Genomic DNA, 18,579 nt, shown 5'->3' with positions numbered 1-18,579 from the left:
GGTCACTCAGTGTGAAAGCTCCATGCACACAATAAATGATTGACTTGCCCCTTGCTTAGGTGGTTTCTTCCTAGGGTTCCTTTGGGAGAGGAGGAACCCTTATTCTGTGTTCCTCAATTCCCACACTTCCCTTCTGAATGAACTCAAAGGTACTCTAAGAAAATGCAAGCAGCAGAACCGCTAACCTCAGCACATCCACGATGTTGCAGGTAGCCTTTAACTCTCTGATATCATCATCTCGCACAGGAGCGCACAGCTTTCCCATCGTACTGATGACGTAGTTGGCCAGGGCTTGGATGTCGACAGCACTGTGCTCAGCCTGCTGCCTAATGAGGTCTGTATCCAAAACTTCACAGATCTGGTTGCGAAGCCGGTTGCCACCAGGAGTCAGAAAAGAGAGGAGAACCTATACAGGGAGAGGAAAGAAAAATTAACAGCATCCTTACATGAATAAAGGTTGTCATTTCTAATTTCAGTGTCTAGAGGACCAAGCTCCCTGTCCATATTTTAATGCCCCGGATGCCACAGAAGTTTGCATCAAGTGGTGGATCAGAGGAGCACTCCAGGGTCCTGACTCTAAAAAGAAAGCTCTGTCTTCTGAATGAAAGCCTCCCCTCCCCTCCCATGGGAAGTTACTAACACTATCGGAATGAAAACAACTGGTAAGGAAGCAATACTGTTGAAAGAACTTCAAAAAGTTTACAGAGAAACCGTGCAAAGACAAGTTGCAGATCATGGCTCCAAAAGAACCCTTTAAAGAAGGGCGAATAGAAACATCCCCATGGGCTCTATTAGTATAATATATTTACATGTGAAATAATACATATTATATGAGCAACCTATATTGTGTATTCACTACACAGCAGACACTGTACTTATAGACACAGCACGCGGTTAGGAGAACAAGCTCTGAGCCGGAGTGCCTCAGTTCAAATCCCTTCCACCCCTCAAAGCTGCGTGACCTTGGGTGAGTCAGGGAACTTGGTTTCTTTATATAAGATAATAACAGGCATAACTGCCTCCCAGCATTATAGTAAGGATAGATGAATAATCTAGTGCTTGGCACAGAGCAAGTGTCTTGTAAAAGTTAGCTATGACTGTCATCTGATTTAATTCTCACAACTACTCCAGAGACAGACTTAAGAAGAGAGAGCCTGTCACTAAAGCAGGTCTATCTAACTCAGGCTCTGTGCTCTGAAGCACCACAGCCACTGCCCTACATGCTAAGCATTGGCTTGAGTTCCTGCCGCTGCCCTGTTTTCCCAGCCTGCGCCCCATTCCAGGAGGTGCAGGAAAAAACCCTTTCGGTGACTGAACTGGCTCAGTGTTTCAAAAGAGTCTCCAATACTCTCTGCAGGACATGAAAACACCTTTGGGGGGAAAATTACTAATTAATACAGACAACATCAACTTGCCTCTCTGATTTCTTCAAACAGTTTGATGGCGTGTTCATACTCAGGGGGCTCAGCATTCAGTTCTGATTCCAAGACGTCCCAGAAGGCCTGGTGGACAATGTGCCTCACTCTACCGGCCAAGCTACAGGAATGAAATGGATCGATTTTAAAATAAGCACTATTTTTCCTGATTATAAAAGAAAGATGCTTATTGTAGAAATCTTAGAAAATGCAGAAAAACAGAGAATAAAAATTGTTCATAATCCTATTATTAATCTTTTGACATATTTGACATATGTTCAATGAATGCATTGTTTTAATATAATTGTTTTAATACTGAGTCTGTACAATATTATTTAATTTAATACTCTGTCTTAAGTGTCTCCCCTAGATTTTTTAAATGCTTCCTCCTTATAGCTTTTGATATGTTCATAAAATTTCGTCCTAAGGAGATACCATAATTTACCTAGCTACTCTTCTACACAGACTTTTAGACTTGGTCTAGATTTTGGGGATGAGATGGCAAAATTGCTCTTTCCTTAACAGCTGAAGTTTCATGGCATGGAACAGAACAGATTGGCCCATGGAGACATGCATTTGATTGCCTGCCAGCTTCAGCTTAGATGTCCCATTTAAAGTTGGCCAGACCAAAACTGCTGAAATAGGAGCCTTCCTAGGAAAAGCTAACAATAGAGTAGGTGGCCACCTTGCTTTACCCTGTACGTCAATGCCCTAAAATAGGCGTATGTTAAAACACACAGGGACCTCTCTGGTGATCCAATGGTAAAGAATCCGCCTTCCAGTGCAGGCGACACAGGTTCAATCCCTGGTCGGGGAACTAAGATGCCACAGGCCGCGGGGAAGCTCAGCCCACACACCACAGCTACTGAGCTTGCGTGCCTCAACTAGAGCCCGTGAGCCACAAACTACAGAGCCCACCTGCCACAACTAAAGAGAAGCCCGTGCACCGCAACAAAAGATCCTGCATGCCTCAACGAAGATCCTGCGTGCCACAACTAAGACCTGATGCAGCCATAAAAATAAATAAATAAATTTTAAAATAGATAAATAAATAAAACACACATTCCTACTGAACTCCTACACCATTTTGCAACAGCTTTTAGAAAAGCGCATATTTGCCTGAACTGTAATTACCTGCAAGTCTCTATCCCACACAGGGCTATACACCTCTCTCAGGTAGAGGTCACTTCTTCTAGGTACCTGCCACTGTACCTAGCATAACACTTGTCATTTACTGAGGGTTCACTGAATGCATGGTGAATGAATTAATAATTTGATAGTTAAGCATATCTCCTAATTTTTCTTTTAAAGTACAAATAGCTAAATATACAATAATGCTATGAGAAGTGAAAATTAGCTTTCTGAGGAGTATGAGTTAAAACTGTTTCCACAACTGCAAATACTATATTCTACTCAGCCACTTTAAATGTGAAAACTTATTCTAGTTGCCTGAATAGATTTATTCAACATAAATGCCATTTCCAATGTTTGAGACTCTCTTGAGCAATTACAGAACAATTAGAAAGACAAACATTGCTGGGACAGACTTTTGCTCTGAACTTTACAAGCCTCATGTACTTGGCCTGAATGCACCAACTAGGAGTGAGCTAGAACAACTTCATAGCTCCTTGAGGGATGTCGGAGTTTAAGTTTTCCCAAAGGCTACAAGCTTTTTAATTTTGGGGAGTGGAAGAGGTAGGGAGGAAGGGGTGGAGATGAAATCAGTCAAATCATTTATAAGCATTCCTACCTGGTCTCAGAAATCTGACTTATTTTACCAAGTGTTTCCCCCGACTTGGTAAAATATGAGAGTCGGCCATATTTTAAAGAGTAACAAGAGACAGTGCTTTGAGAGCTATCACCCTGTCTCCTTATTTGTCACAAATAATAAACGCTTATGCTTTGATAAAAAAAAGAAAAAAAAGTAAAGACTTGGTCATTGTGGAGGGTCATCTGATAAATCAGCAGCTAATGATACGCTATTTCACTTTTAAACAAAGGTAATGTGTCCCAACTCTACGTGTTGTTTCCCTTGCTCACATTTTCTAGCCGTGGCAGAAAATGAAGAGAAGGGGAATTCGTATCTTCCACAGTATCAAAGTACTTACATGCAAGGCACTTATATGCCCAGGAGCATGCATTTAGAGTGAGTGTTGTGGAGAATGCTGAGGCTCAGATATGGTCACAGCAGAGCCAGGATTCAAACCCTGGGGTCTGTCTGATCCTAAAGGGCCTTCATTCAGCCTGTATTTGCAACTTTTGAATTTAAAGCACAAACACTCCCAATTTGTCTTTTCTGTACTTCATAAAACATACTTATTTTAACTTCAAAAATTCATTTTTATTAGTCAATAAATGTTTATTCAAAATTCAATATGTGGTAGGCCCTGTTTCAGGTGCTTGGGTGTAGTGAAAAGAAAGCCTCTGCTCTCAAAAAGCTTACATGTTAGCAGAGACAGAAGAAAAACACACTGAAAGGGAGTAAGACAATTTCAGAGCCACAAGGAAGGCAGAGGAAGACAATGTGGTCCACAGTGATGAAGAGGTGCAGATTTGGCGTGGTGGTTGAAGAAAGCTTCTCTAAGACAGTAAGCGACCTTAGAGCTGAGACCCAAATGGGGAAAAGAAAGCAGCTGGTGAAGATCTATGGGAAAAACATTAAAAAAGAAGGAAGGGGCTTCCCTGGTGACGCAGTGGTTGAGAGTCCGCCTGCCGATGCAGGGGACGCGGGTTCGTGTCCCAGTCCGGGAAGATCCCACATGCCGCGGAGCGGCTGGGCCCGTGAGCCATGGCCGCTGAGCCTGTGCGTCCGGAGCCTGTGCTCCACAACGGGAGAGGCCACAACTGTGAGAGGCCCGTGTACCACAAAAAAAAAAAAAAGAAAAAGAAGGAAGAAGGTCCAAGTCCCTGGGACGGGATCAAGCTGGTGTACTCCAGGATCAGCAAGGAAGCTTCGGTGTGGCTGAAGCACAGCAAGCAGGAGGAAAAGGAGGAAGAGACATGGTCAGTGAAGGGGGGCCTTGCTCATCATACTAAAGAGTTTGCATTTTTATTCTAAGTGTAATAGAACCATCGAAGGGTTCTATAAGCAAAGACATGATCTAATCTGATTTACCCATTAGAAAGATCACTGTGGCTACCTGTGGATGTGGAGGATGGACGATGCAGGAGCTAAGGATGGAGACTGGGCAACTAGTTAGGACACAAAGAGTCCAGGTCAGAGACGATGGTGGCCTGGCCTGGGGGTGTAAGCAGCACAGCTGATATAAAGGATCATGGTGAAATGCAGTCACCATAGAAAACCAAACAGATAAACCTACTTTGGCCAGTAATCCTAAAAAGTATTAGTGATTATTATAAACAACACCCCCAGGAGGGAGACTATGATCCATATTTTAAAGAAGGAAAATTATTGGTTTACTATTTTCCTGCTTTAAAACAAAAAAAGTTCTGAATGGAATCAAATATTATATGTTGTCTTAATTGACAGAGAGAATGCCTCCCAATTTATGAATGGCACTGTGAGTTTTAAGATTCAGTGCCGTTATCCATGAGTCAATTTTTTTTTTTTTTTTTTTCCCGGTACGCGGGCGTCTCACTGCTGTGGCCTCTCCCGTTGCGGAGCACAGGCTCCGGACACGCAGGCTCAGTGGCCATGGCTCACGGGCCCAGCTGCTCCGCGGCACATGGGATCCTCCCGGACCTGGGCACGAATCTGCATCCCCCGCATCGGCAGGCGGACTCTCAACCACTGCGCCACCAGGGAAGCCCCCATGAGCCAATTTTGCCTCTAAAGACTATTTACCTGCAGTAATGGCTGCAAGACTTTTCTCCTCTTTGTCCCAGGGGACCTGTGAGCCACTAAAACCAGAAAGACTGAGGTAGGATATAAGGGCATGGCTCTAACTAGAGATCCCTTGGGCATGAGGTTAACCAGGGGTGCCTATGCAGCTGTGATTCCTCCCTCCAGAGGCTTCTGGATCACCTCTTACCACTTTGGCAGCTCAGCTGCATTTACTTATCTTTCACAACCTGAATATTAGTTTTTAATAAGTCAGGCTGCAAATATTTCTTGAGCAGGTACTACATGTCAGGCACTCTGCTAGGCAATAAGGACAGAGCAAACAATATAGACATAGTTTCTCCGTTAATGGGGCTTTTGGTCAAGTGGGAAAGACAGACTTTGAACCTAAAATTATAAAACATCTTAACAAGAGGGAGGTAGAGGGGGCTATAGGAGTCTTTAGAAGGGGATTTAATGTAGTCTAGTGAGCTCAGGAATGTCAGGAAAAGCTTCCTTCAGGAAGAGACATATAAGCTGAATTCTAAAGATTATAAGTAACATATACCCTAGAGGAGTGGTTTTAAAAACAACTATAAGACCTTGTTAGAGAACTAAATACTGTTAACTCCCAGTGGATATTATATGAGACTGTCCAGGAATCAGTGTGAAAGTCTGTGTTTGCAGTACACACACACACACACACACACACACACACACACACACACACACAGAGTCTGCAGCACAGGTTATGCACAACACATGCCTCCAGGTTACCTGTTCTCAGGAAGGGCATCTTGTTTCAATTGAAAGTTCTCATTTACAGCAATCTCATGAGCAAGAGTCATGTTTGATAAGTTCCTTGCTGCAGCCATCACTTCATCAAATGTTACAACCCTGGGAGGGCTTGTTGCTGAAAGGAAGACAAAAACCAGTTAATGCTCTGGAAGGAGTTGTCATCCAATGAAGCCTCCTGATGCACACAGGGTTTAAGTTATTCCAACATATATTTTCAGTAAGAAGAATATATATCAAAATAGATCGATTCCCCCACTTAATACTTAAGGCTCCAAAAATTTAAGAACTCCTTTGATAGCTTCAGTTACTGTATTGAAAATAAATTGTCGGCCACTCTCGCCTTCTGAGATAGCCCACGCTCTGTCTGTGGAGTGTGTTTCTCTCTAAATAAATCCACTTCTTACCTATCACTTTGTCTCTCACTGAATTCTTTCTGCCATGAGACATCAAGAACCTGAGCTTCATTAAATCCTGAAACCAGATACTGAAACCCCCGCCAGGTGGGAGAAGTTAACTATATGCTGCCACAACACTCAGACCCAGGACCAGTTGGAACCAGAAGGTTGATGCTGCTGACTCCCACGCACCTCACCACCAGCCAATCAGAAGAAAGCCCATGAGCTGATCACGTCCTCCTCTTTGAACCATTACTATAAAACTCCTCACTAACCCCTCCAGGTCAGGACACTCAGTTTTGAGAGCATTAGCCCTCTGTGGCCCCTTTGCTTGGCAAAGCAATAAAACTATTCTTTACAACTTCAAAAAAAAAAGAAAGAAAATAAATTGTCAAATGTTTCTGAGAAAATTTTATTAATATAGCCTATTATAAGTTATTTTAAAAAATTAAATCACCTCATTTTTTAGCGAATATTGATATCTGCATTTATTACACGTACTCCACAGGAAATTGATGACTACTTTTTATTCTGTAATTCATAACTCCCATTAATTTAAGCAGACTCAAAATGAACTGATTTTTTAAAACTATAATTTTGAAAAGTATATGCCGTATAGCACAATTCTAAGTTTTGCTAATTGGTAGTTATCATTTGACTTCGCTGAAGCATAACTTACCTCCTCGTAGGACTGTCCTGAGGTGACTAAACAAGATAATTTAAGTAAAGAACATGGTAAGAACTCAATAAATGTAGATAATTAAAATAAAATAAATCTGATAAGCTGATAATCTACTTCTCAGTAGGAAATAGTGGGTAAAGAATTATTTTAGTTATCTGTAAGATTATTCAAAAAATTACTCTAACTAAAGTCATGTCTTTTTGAAATCGTTGTTGGAACTCTTGGCGTCTGTTAATTAAAAATCATCACCTCAAACAACAATCCTGACTGGCAATACTTTGCTACCTAAAATAATTTATTTAAAAAAATTTTTTTGGCTGTGCCACGCGGCATATAAGATCTTAATTCCCAGACCAGGGATCGAAACTGCACCCCCTGCATTGGAAGCGTGGAGCCTTAACCACTGGACTGCCAGGGAAGTCCTTAAAATAATTTTAGAAATAAGAAGAGGAGGAGGTAGTGGAGAAGGTGGAGATGGAAGAGGAAGAAGAGGAGGAGGAAGGAATGCTGATATACAATTAGTAAAACCCTTCTTCAGGACACCTAGGTACCCTGCTGGAGACATCAACTCCATGTATAGTAATAAAGAGTGAGAAAAAGCACTGAAAGCTGGGGGGCTGCTAATAAATTCTTCTGCCAATTCTCTTTCCCATTAAGATTCTCCTTAAAACTGTCTGTATCCTTTGGTCCAGCAATCCAATTATATCCAAAGGAATTCCTAGAAAGGCTTTATGCACCACGATGTTCATAAAGCACTATTTGTAACAGCAAAAAAAAAAAAAAAAAAAAAGGAAATGAACTAAATGCCCAATGATCAATCAGAGGTTAAATAAATTGATGGTATTTTCACTTGGTAAAGTAGTAAGCAGTCATAAAAACGTTTTAAAAAAAACATTATCATGAGTAAATATTTTAGTTATAATAGTAAGTGAAAAAAGTCCACATACATATACAAATGTATATCTATGTGCAGTATGAAAATATGACAAAGCACTATCACCTGTCATCTTTGGGTGACATTATAGGCGATAATTTCTTTTCTTTCTACTTATCTACCTTTCCATGTTTTAAAATGAGAATGTACTAATTTAGAATAAATACACGACAGATGAATGGATAAAGAAGATATGGCACATATATACAATGGAATATTACTCAGCCATAAAAAGAAACAAAATTGAGTTATTTGTAGTGAGGTGGATGGACCTATATATAGTCTGTCATACAGCGTGAAGTAAGTCAGAAAGAGAAAAACAAATACCGTATGCTAACACATATATATGGAATCTAAAAAAAAAAAAAATGGTCATGAGGAACCTAGGGGCAAGACAGGAATAAAGATGCAGACCTACTAGAGAACAGACTTGAGGACACTGGGAGGGGAAAGGGTAAGCTGGGACAAAGTGAGAGAGTGGCATGGACATATATACACTATCAAATGTAAAACAGATAGCTAGTGGGAAGCAGCCACATAGCACAGGGAAATCAGCTCCGTGCTTTGTGACCACCCAGAGGGGTGGGATAGGGAAGGTGGGAGGGAGGGAGACGCAAGAGGGAAGAGATATGGGGATATATGTGTATGTATAACTGATTCACTTTGTTATAAAGCAGAAACTAACACACCATTGTAATGCAATTATACTCCAATAAAGATGTTAAAATAAATAAATAAATAAATACAAATGAACAAACTTTTTCTGAAGTGGGTATTTGATCATATTAAATGCTAGTTGCTTCTCTCTGCATTTGCTTGGGCAGCTTAAGGAGTTATATTTCCCATACAAAATGTCAATTAAAAAGCTAAAAAAAAAAAAAGACAAACACATGGCTTCACACATCTCTAGCTTCCACACACAAAAAAGGAAAAAGACATCTCCCTTCACCATGGCACTCTTTTCATTCCTTCTCGTACTCCTGGTGCAGTAATTCTCCTCGTGGGCACTTCTCTGGGGTGATTTGCACAACAGTTTTTGAAATCAGTAGGAAACCCTTTAGATTATTTCATTTCCTGCCTGACCCTTGAGTTGGGGCAAGTTTCGTTCCATGCAAACAAGAAAGGACCGATTTGAATTTACCCTTGAATGTGGCTCAAAAAATGATCTCAAGAAGGAGTAGCTTTCTGCTAATTGAGAGAGAAGACAGGTGGGGTTGGGAGACCTGATTTATAGCCAAACCAAAGCAGATCAGAGACAACGATGAAAATAAAAATGGGCAGATTGTAAACATCAATGGCAATTTATTGCTGAGAGCATGTACAAGACAGCTGCAGGGCCCTGGCAGTGCCATTCCAGTACATCTAGAAGGGGAAAGTCAGTACTTTGCTCTCATTCATTTCCGAGTTTTAAAATCCAACATGTGTGTCTAGAACCACCTCCACTCCCCATTGGCTTACAAGCAGGAGAGCTGGATTTGCTAGAAGAGTCACTTGTAAAGCTCTGCCTGGAGCAGTCATAGTCACTGAGCGAAGCCATGCTTTCGGAAAACCGGGAAGAGTCTGAATCACTTGGCTGGTCCTCGCCCACACACTGCTTCTCACCATTGAAGGGCATTTTGTGTCACTGGAGTGCGGGTAAAGAGGCAGCACCTGCACAGACAAACAGACCCTGTGTCAACGTTCTGCGGTACTCCCTCCAGTGGTGCTGGCGCTTCGTTCAATGTAGAAAGCCGTGTCGCATGTGTCACAGCACTGGAAAGGCCCCCAGAAGATGACCTCCTTCCTCCCATGGCACCCGGGCCAGGCTATCACTAGGCCTGCAAGACTGCCTTCCAGAAAGGGATTCCACAGCCAAGGTATGCGCTCACACAGGACATACTTGGTGTGAACGTGGAGCAGCCCCCAGCAATAAAGCATCCTCAAAAAACAATGCGCAGAGCACACACTCTCTCCTCCTGAGGGTGCTAAAGCGTGGGAGGGTAAGAGTGAGAGTGTGGGGCTCTGGGTTTGAAGCTTGTTCTGTCTTTTGACATGTGACCTTGGAGAAGTCACTTAACTCCCTACCTCATGAGTCAAGCTGGGCTGAAAGACTAACCTCATAGGGTTGCTTGAAGATGAAACAGGATTAATCTTATTAAAGTGCTTAGCACAGCATTCAAATGTTTGCTATTATTATTGTTCCTCTGTCTTTGTTTTAAATAAAATATTTTTGAAATCAGCCTTTTTAGTTGTCTGTGAGCCTCCTAGGGAAAGAGGAAGACTAATTAAAATTTCTGCCCAGCAAGTATATAGGTTTTTCTCCTCCATTTTCCCATGAACTGTCACGCTATGAAGAGTAAGGCTTGGTATTTCGTTTGTGCTTTAGACAGTACCTACTGCCATCCAATGAACAAACAGGCACAAAAGATCCTGATTCACAGGTTGGGGGGAGAACAGACACTAGGAGACATACTGTGCCATAAAACCAGTCCCTGGACTCTATATCCATGGCTGTTTCTGGGACATCAGATTGCTTCCCAGGGAAGGGCAGGGCAGTTGGGCCCAGTCAGCCACTGGAAAGGAGATCCTGGGTACCCAGGACGCTCAGGCCTGATCCCAGGATCCTCAGCCAGGCCTGGGAGGAAGCTGGCCCTGATATGAGTGTGGTGATAGCTGACACTGAGGGGAAACCTGGGCCCGAGGAGAAAGGCACCTCAAATCCTGAACAGATGGCAATGATAGTAAGGGTTCACTGAGTCTCTTTAAACCTGAGCCAGCAATGAGATACTCAGAGCTTTTAAAGCTATCAGAACGGGAAACCACAACTACCCATGGAATGCCTGGAAATGCCTGCAGTTTCTTCAATGATTCCTTTGATGTGTATTAAGTGCCTACTATGCACCAGGCACTGGGAAAAGTAACAGTGAACAAAATACACAGGGCCATCCTCTCATGGCTCTCAAGTCCAGTTACCTAAAACTGCGTGTGCCAGATGCTAGAGGACAAGGAACGGGAAACCAAGGCATTGCTGAGGAAGCACGCGAAAGGAGAGGCAGGGTTGGGACCAAGGTAGGGGGATCGAGCCTTTGCTGAGAGAAACAGTGCTATTCTTTATCCTTCGGGTGATGACAGAGAAATGGATGGGCCTGAGAGGGACTTACTAAAGGTCAAAAGCCAAGGGCACTTGCCCCTGGCCTCACCTAAACAACCTCTCCAGTCCTGCCACTTGTAGAAATGCACCCGTGCTCAGCCTACCACTTTCGCAAACAGAAAACCACCAACTTGGAGGCTGCCTCTGCAAACCGAAGGGCAGGGAGCGGGGACGAGCTGCCAGGAAGCTCCCCAGTAGATACACTCGCCTTCTCCTAAAGCCCAGAAGCCAACCATCTCGGACACAGACTGAGGGCCGACCCCTGGCATCCTCGGCAGTGAACTCACCTCCTTTACCGCAGGCAAACTAGATTCTCCTTGAGCGTTAACTCCCATCTGCTGGAAGGGGGACAGGTGGGGGTGAGGATAGAGGACAGAAGAAAGGGGTCTGCTCCAACCCTTCCAATTCCACCGAACCCCAGATCCCAACTGGTGCGCTTACCCTTCCCTCTAGGCTTCTCTCTTCGCCAACATTTTACTTCTCACTGATGGCATTTCTCGAAAATGCTAGCTTCTCCAGGAAGCCTTCCCTCTACGCCGTGGCCAGAGCTAAGGACACTCTTCTTTGTACACCTGCAGCACATTTCTTGTATCTGCACAATAGCACTTAGACCCTTGTAGCTATTTTCCTCCTGTGGCTACTTCCGACTCTCCTTAATAGGCAGGAACTGTGTCTCGTCCCACCATCATCAGTGTCAAGTATGTGACAAATATTCATTTGGTGTTAGCTGAATGGGAATCACTGAATCCCATCTGGTACAGCTGCAGCCAGAACATTTGCAAACTGATTATCACTTCACATTTACAGGCCTGCTGCTGTCAAAGTTCAAGGTCTGGAGCAGAGTACCTACCACCTCAACCTGCTTTATTAGGCTTAAGACTCAATATTCCCTGGTCCTGGCACACTCTTACTAGAATATCTTAAACTCTGTTTCCATTTTATTATTTCTTTCATTCATTCAACTGTAACAACTGTGCTGTGATGCTCTGCCCTCAATTTCTCTTCGCTTTGGCTATTTTTCCAAGTAAGAGTGAATAAGAGCTTCCATCCAGTGGAATTTATGAACTGGGTTAATAGCTATAACTATCCATTTCACTTTTCTACTCCAGCTGAACAGCGCACTTCATAGGTTTCTTAACTGTGTCTAACAAGGCAGCTAAGTACAATGATTAAAAAAAAATAAAAAGCTCTAGGTTAGGAGGTAGAAGTCCTGGGTGTAAGGCCTGGGTCTGTTGTTGATTTGCTGCATGACTTTATCCACATCGAGTCTGCTCTCTTCACCTCATTTTTCTGAGGGGGCTGGGCCAGCTACCAGGTGTCTTCTAGTGAGGAATTGCTAACATGCTATAAACCCAGAGTTCCATGAGGCATCACTAGAAGCTCTGAGAAATTAAATACGCTCATGGCAGACATACTTAATAACATGCAACTACGCTTTCTTCCAACAATTCACTGGAGGTAGAGTTTCTGGCATAGGGGATGTAACAGAAAATGTTAAAGCATCAAAATGTTTAGAAACTCTTGTTTAGTTAAGCCTCCACATTACATCTGGGTTTTAGTGGACCCAAGCAGAAACTTTTCTTTGAGGCCAAAATGCACACTATTACTCTATCAAGAAATCGCCTGCGTCCTCATATTAATAATACCTAACTCACAGGCTTGGTGTGAGATTTCATTCAGTCAATCTATGTAGAGTGCTTGGAACAGTGTCTGGCACAGAGTAAACAGGATACAGGTGTTTGCTATTGTTAGGATTATTTGCTTTAGTAGTTGTTATTATCATCATTTCAGTCATTAAAAACTCTAGAGGGAAGAACATGATGATAAAAGCATGTTACCCTACAGATAACAAAGACCGGTATTTAACCTAGGACAGAATTCTTGCATTTGTTTGAAATACAAAAATCAAAAGCAAATGGCCCATCATGGTGTAAACAGTTTTCTGTAAGTTCCTTCACACTTGCTCTTACCTTTCTTGGTCTCTGGTTTCCATACAGGTCATCTGGGGACAAAGCTACTTGACTCAAAGACACTGACGGTAATTAGACTGTTTTTAAAGCTATTTTGGATTCTCTCTTAGAATAGTGATAACGAAAACAGGTTGTTTCTTTAAGAAAGGTAATGTTTCTCATACTGACAAACCTAGATTTACTTAACCTTCACCACTGCGACTCACAAACCAAACAACTTTCCAGGAACACCACTTCTCATCCTACCTGGGAGGATTTCCTCACTGGCCAAATGTAAAGTCAATGTGAAGAGAGAAGATAACGCCAAAACAAAGCCTCCAACACTCCAGTGAGTCACTATTCAAAGAGAATAATCACATTTTTCATTGTACTGTTCCACATTTTATAATAATAAAGGCAGTATTATGTCATTCTTTCCAAGGTCAATGACTGGGAGGCAGCAGGCACTTGAATACTTATTGTTGAATGAATGGCAGTATGACCACTGACATTTTAGAGAGGAGGGAACAGGTACAGAGACCTGAAGGGGCTAGTCCTGTGTTCCAGCACATATGGAGCAGAGATCAATTTTTAATTTGCCAGGGATCCTCAGGCTGCATCCAGATTACCGACTTTACTTCCTTATTTCCTTTCTGCAGCAAACTCTATCTGCAAATGATCCTGCACTGGTTCAGGATTGCAAAGATCCACCAGTGACAATGCACATGTCACCGAAGCAGTTAAAACACTGGCTCTGGAGCCAGATGGACTGGTTCCTTGATCTCGACTCGAGATATTTACTGACTGGAGACAGGGAACTTACCATTTATGAATTGGGGACAATACTATTATCTACCTTGTAGAATTGTTGTGAAGATTAATTGAAATAGTCTATGTCAAGTACTTAAACACCTACTAAGTGCTCGACAGATATCAATTATTATTTTATTCTTATTAGAGGAAGTCATGAATTAAAAAAAATATCAATGTCATAAAAAACAAAGAAAGGTTGAGGATATGTTCCAGATGAAAGAGGACTTGACAACCGACTGCAATAGATGATCCTAGATTGCATCCTGTACCAAAGAAAAAAATGCTATAAAGAACATTATTAGGGCTTCCCTGGTGGCGCAGTGGTTGAGAGTCTGCCGCAGATGCAGGGGACACGGGTTCGTGCCCCGGTCCGAGAAGATCCCACATGCCGCGGAGCGGCTGGGCCCGTGAGCCATGGCCGCTGAGCCTGCGCGTCCAGAGCCTGTGCTCTGCAACGGGAGAGGCCACAGCAGTGAGAAGCCCGCGTACGTACCGCAAAAAAAAAAAAAAAAAAAGAACATTATTACATCAATTGACAACACGGTTACAATACTTGAATCTACTGTCTGTATTACAATGTTAAATTTACTGAAGTTGATAAATGTGCTGTGATTGTGCATTTAGGAAAAAAGGCCGGCGATATATGCAACTTTCTCTCCAATGAGAGAGAAAAAGACAAAACAATAAAGCCTATGGAGCAAAAGGTTAATAGGTGAATATGAGTAAAATGTAGACAACAGGGAGTTCTTTGTACTGTTCTTGCAACTTTTTCTGTAAGTTTGAAATTATTTCCAAGCAAAAGGTTAAAAGAGAAGAAGTACTGAACCAAAAATTCAAGTCTAATTCAGAACAGCCCAGCCTCCTGTAGTTTTCAGATCTTGATTGTTCCCACCACTACAATAGCTTAGATCCACTCTATTACAGAAACTCTTCTAGACAGTCAAACCCATCCCAATGTCCTTCTTGAACAGTGTCTAGTGAATAAAACATGAAATCGTCCAGAGCCCTTCTGAAAAGGCAAAAGAAATCATCATTTTTAAGAGTTCTTCTCCAGGTGGGTTTCCTTTTCTTAAGAAGTTTCCTGGCAGTGGTTTATAACCTCTCTGTGATCTGGCCTCTGCCCACTTCATTCTGTTACCACTCTCTCCCTAATCCTTCATGCTCTAGACACAATGGCCTTCTTTGGGCTCCTCAGACATGCGAAACTTCCTCCTTTGGAGCACTTGTACCTGCTTTTCTCTTCCAATGGGATGTTCTTCTCCCTGATCTCTGTGTGGTTGGAGCCTTGTTGTCATTCAGATTTGAAAGCAAATGTTACAACTTCAAAGTGACCTTCCTTAATATCTCCACTAATTCCATTTAAATTCGTCATCTTAGAGCTTAGAACACCGCATGGGATAGAGAAGGAGCTCAGTGAGCATCACTGATGAACAAATTAAGCCACATTCTATTCAAAAGACAACTTGGGTCGCCCTTCTCCTCTGCCTCACTCACACTGCTCATATTCCCATTATGCAGTCATTTAAAGTACGATAGTTGTTTTCCGCAAATCTGCCTCGCCACTAAATTTTAAGCTCCTTGTGGGAAGAAGCTACATCTCCCTTCTCCAATTCCCAGTGCAAATTAGCAAAGACTCACAGTCCCAGAGCTTAGAGAAACTTTTACATTGTGCCTTTCCAACTCCGGATGCTAACTGATAGCAAATAATAACAATTGGAGTTAACAGTTATTGAATACTTACCATGGCTCGGCCCCCATGATAAGTGCTTAAAATCTTTACCTTTTATCTTCTTGAATCTTCATCATAACCTTGTTAGCTAAGGTATCTTCTTGAATCTTCATCATAACCTTGTTAGCTAAGGTATCATCATTATCCCTGTTTTATAGATAAGAACCTGAGGCTCAGAGAGGTTAAGTTATTTGCTCGAGGGTTCACAGCAGCGGCAGAGGCACAACTCTAATCCAGGCAGTGGATCCTTAAAGCCTGTGCTCTTTACCACCCTAGGATGGCTGCAGAAAATTTGGTGTACTGCTCATTCTTTCCTCTCCCACTCTGCCATCGATCTACGCACTACCATGTGGACACTTGCACATGTGGTAACAAGCTGACCTTACCCCCGGGGTGTCTGCTTAAGTGCTATGCCGTGAAGGGCATCACTGAAAGAGTCCATTGACCAAACTTATTCTCAACCACCCCACTAGATTGACTGAAAATCCTCTATCAGGGAGCCATTCTTTATGCACTGCAAAATCCCTCCTTAAAACCCAAATATTATCAAAAGGGTTAATTGTTTATAGCTAGCATGAGTCAAAAGCATTTTGAAGTGAATTATTCAGATTATCCAGCAGGGCCCTGAGGAATGGAACCCATTCAATTAAGGTTAAGTCATGAAAAGAGAAAATTTCAAGAAATACCTAGCGGGTATCATTCTTCAAGACCAGATCAAGGTCAGCTGCAAAGACAAGCATTCATATATTTGTAGTAAAGGGCAGGGAGTCAGAGGAGTAGGACTGGGCTCTGAAGAAAACACTGCAGGTGATAAGGAAAAATCTTCATCTTCTGCGAAGTGCTGCTTTAGAACCAGTCCTAAAGAGCAGCAGCGCTTAAAAAGTTATTCACACGCAGCAAAGCAAAAACCACAGGGCAGAGAGGTAGGTGCCTGCTCCATTCAGCTAGAGAATACTGGTCTGCATCAAATTAGAGCCAACAAAGAGCTAGATAAAAGCCAACAAAGCCAGTCATTGTCTAAAACAGCAGATGTTCACGCCACACATAACATTACAACGTCAGGGAGAAGGATTTCTAGGCACTTTTCACACTTGAAAACACTTCTTCTCCCACCCCTGGTTGGCCTGTTTTAGTGCCTGTTTCCCCCTCTGGGCCCTCAACCGTCCACAAAATGGCACTGAAGCTGCTTCCACACACGACTGGGTATCTTCAGCCCTGGGCCACTTCAAGTCAGGCAAACTCCACGGGCTGCCAGGGTGATAGATGAAATCCCTGGAGGCAAGAGGAAAAGGCAGGCCGAGCGCCTCCTGCAGTGGGAACCACTGTCATAACCTCATTAAGTTTGCAGGTGGGACAGAGCAAGGTCTCTGACTGGGCTGGAGACCCACGGGACCAAGAGGATCTTGGGGGCCGAGGGGCCGACCAGGGACAAGGACAGCTTGTCTAGTTTCTTCAAGGTGAAAGTCACAGGATAACCATCGAAGACAGCATAAACTTTAGTCACTTGAGGGCCACTCTTCACGCCTGTTTCCACATTTCCATCCTCACCTGTGCTCTATCAAACACTTCTCTTTATCTGAACTAGATTTTTGCATTTAGATACACTTAGTTTGAAAGGAAACTTTATATCATTGTGAAGTCGCTCGGCTTAAGGGAACAGTTTTTCTTAATACTAACGAAAACACTTAACCACGTTCGTCCACGTGCCATCTCAAATCATCGCTGTGACCCGAAGTGGCGCCACACAGAGTAGCAGCCTTGGGAAGCACAAGCCAACCCTGACCGCCCGAGGGTTCGAGCCCGGGCCTGGTGGGCATGTCCCGCCTCTTCCCCGCAACTGAGGGTACAGTCGTGCGGACGCATCGGCACACCCCTCGCCCACGTCCTCTGGGCGCCCCTCCCCTCCAGCAGCACGTTTCCTGTCAAAACAAACTCTTGGGGGAGGGGACGGCGTAGGCCGAGCCGAGCACCGAGGAAACCCGGGCAACAAACCCCAAACACACAGGTGGGGCCCCTCCCGGCCCCGACAGCGACTCAGTTCGCCCACCCGGGCAAGGGGTTGCAGGCGACAGGATGCCCGCTCCCGGAGCCCCGATGGTGGGAAGCCGCTCGCGGCGCGGTCGCTGGCACGGACCCAGGGGGATGTAAGCAGAGGCCAAGCGGCCCCGACCCTGGCGCCTCCAGGGCCCGAAGCCCGCGGCCGCTCCAACACCCACCGTGGCCACTCGGCGCCCGCGTCCCGCTCCCACGCGGGACAGCGGTTCGAGGTCAAACAAGGTGATGTGGCGGGTTGGGGGAGCAAGGAGCGGACCTTTACCGCCCCTGCCCCCGGGTCCCAGGACGGCGCTCCAAGGTGTGGTGGGGGAGACCCTCGGGCTGCCCGGGGGCGACGTGTCCCTCTCCGCCGGCCCGGGCCCATCGCCTCAGAGCCCGCGACCCCCTTCCCCGGGATGGTACGCACCGGCTCCGACGCGGCGACAGGCGGAGGAGAAAGGCGACTGAGTGAGCCCGGTTCGGGCGTCTCTGGGTGTTCCCTCGCCCAGCACGGCATAAACACCTCAGAAGCCCAGGAGTCCAGCAACCCTCAACCTCCCCGGCCCCCTCCTACCCCCACGCGGCATTTAAAGGGCCGGGAGGGACTCTAGAGAGGCAGCCACGGCGTGGCCATCACGTAACCGGAGAGAGGGGGGAAGACGGCATCGGGGAGAAGGGGAAATCTAGGGCACTTTAGCTTCCATGTCCGAGCTCTGACAGATCTGACCTAATACAGGACATTTCCCTCATCTTCGGATGAAAGAGGCCAAGGAGAGCTCGGATTGGGTGTGTTCTGGGTGCGAGAGGGAACGGTTTCCCCCCGTGGGCTGAGAGTGGTGCGGTCCGGGGACTGCTAGGGGCGGGGAGAGAAGTGTTTACGGAACTAGGGCAGCGGTGCCATCCCCAGCTCTCTGTGTTG

At 44.3% G+C, this 18,579-nt stretch overlaps 1 protein-coding gene across 7 annotated transcripts in view; it reads right to left on the bottom strand.

Annotated features, from left to right (window-relative positions):
• TCP11L2 (t-complex 11 like 2) overlaps positions 1–18,199 on the bottom strand; it is a 40,053-nt gene extending 21,854 nt beyond the window's left edge. Inside the window, exons 1-9 of one of the 7 annotated variants that reach the window (XM_089921228.1) lie at positions 18,088–18,199; positions 13,352–13,441; positions 11,577–11,707; positions 11,423–11,473; positions 10,101–10,248; positions 9,464–9,655; positions 5,974–6,109; positions 1,416–1,536; positions 186–406 (exon numbers count right to left, since the gene is read on the bottom strand). In XM_089921228.1, coding sequence (XP_089777354.1) covers positions 186–406; positions 1,416–1,536; positions 5,974–6,109; positions 9,464–9,620 — 635 coding nt within the window. In that variant the 5' untranslated portion in view covers positions 9,621–9,655; positions 10,101–10,248; positions 11,423–11,473; ... (1 more) ...; positions 13,352–13,441; positions 18,088–18,199. Of the gene's footprint in view, positions 1–185; positions 407–1,415; positions 1,537–5,973; positions 6,110–9,463; positions 9,656–10,100; positions 10,249–11,422; positions 11,474–11,576; positions 17,574–18,087 lie in introns of those variants that run through there. The other 6 variants (XM_022599782.3, XM_089921227.1, XM_089921226.1 and 3 more) reach the window with 6 other exon arrangements.
• Positions 18,200–18,579: the final 380 nt, after the last annotated feature.

This window comes from Delphinapterus leucas, chromosome 11, assembly GCF_059928025.1.
Source record: "Delphinapterus leucas isolate spDelLeu-1000000601 "Yukka" chromosome 11, BTC_Dleu_Yukka2, whole genome shotgun sequence".
Taxonomy (NCBI): Eukaryota; Metazoa; Chordata; class Mammalia; order Artiodactyla; family Monodontidae; genus Delphinapterus; species Delphinapterus leucas.
The sequence above is the reverse complement of the archived record's forward strand: the minus strand, read 5'-3'. Positions and strand labels throughout refer to the sequence as shown.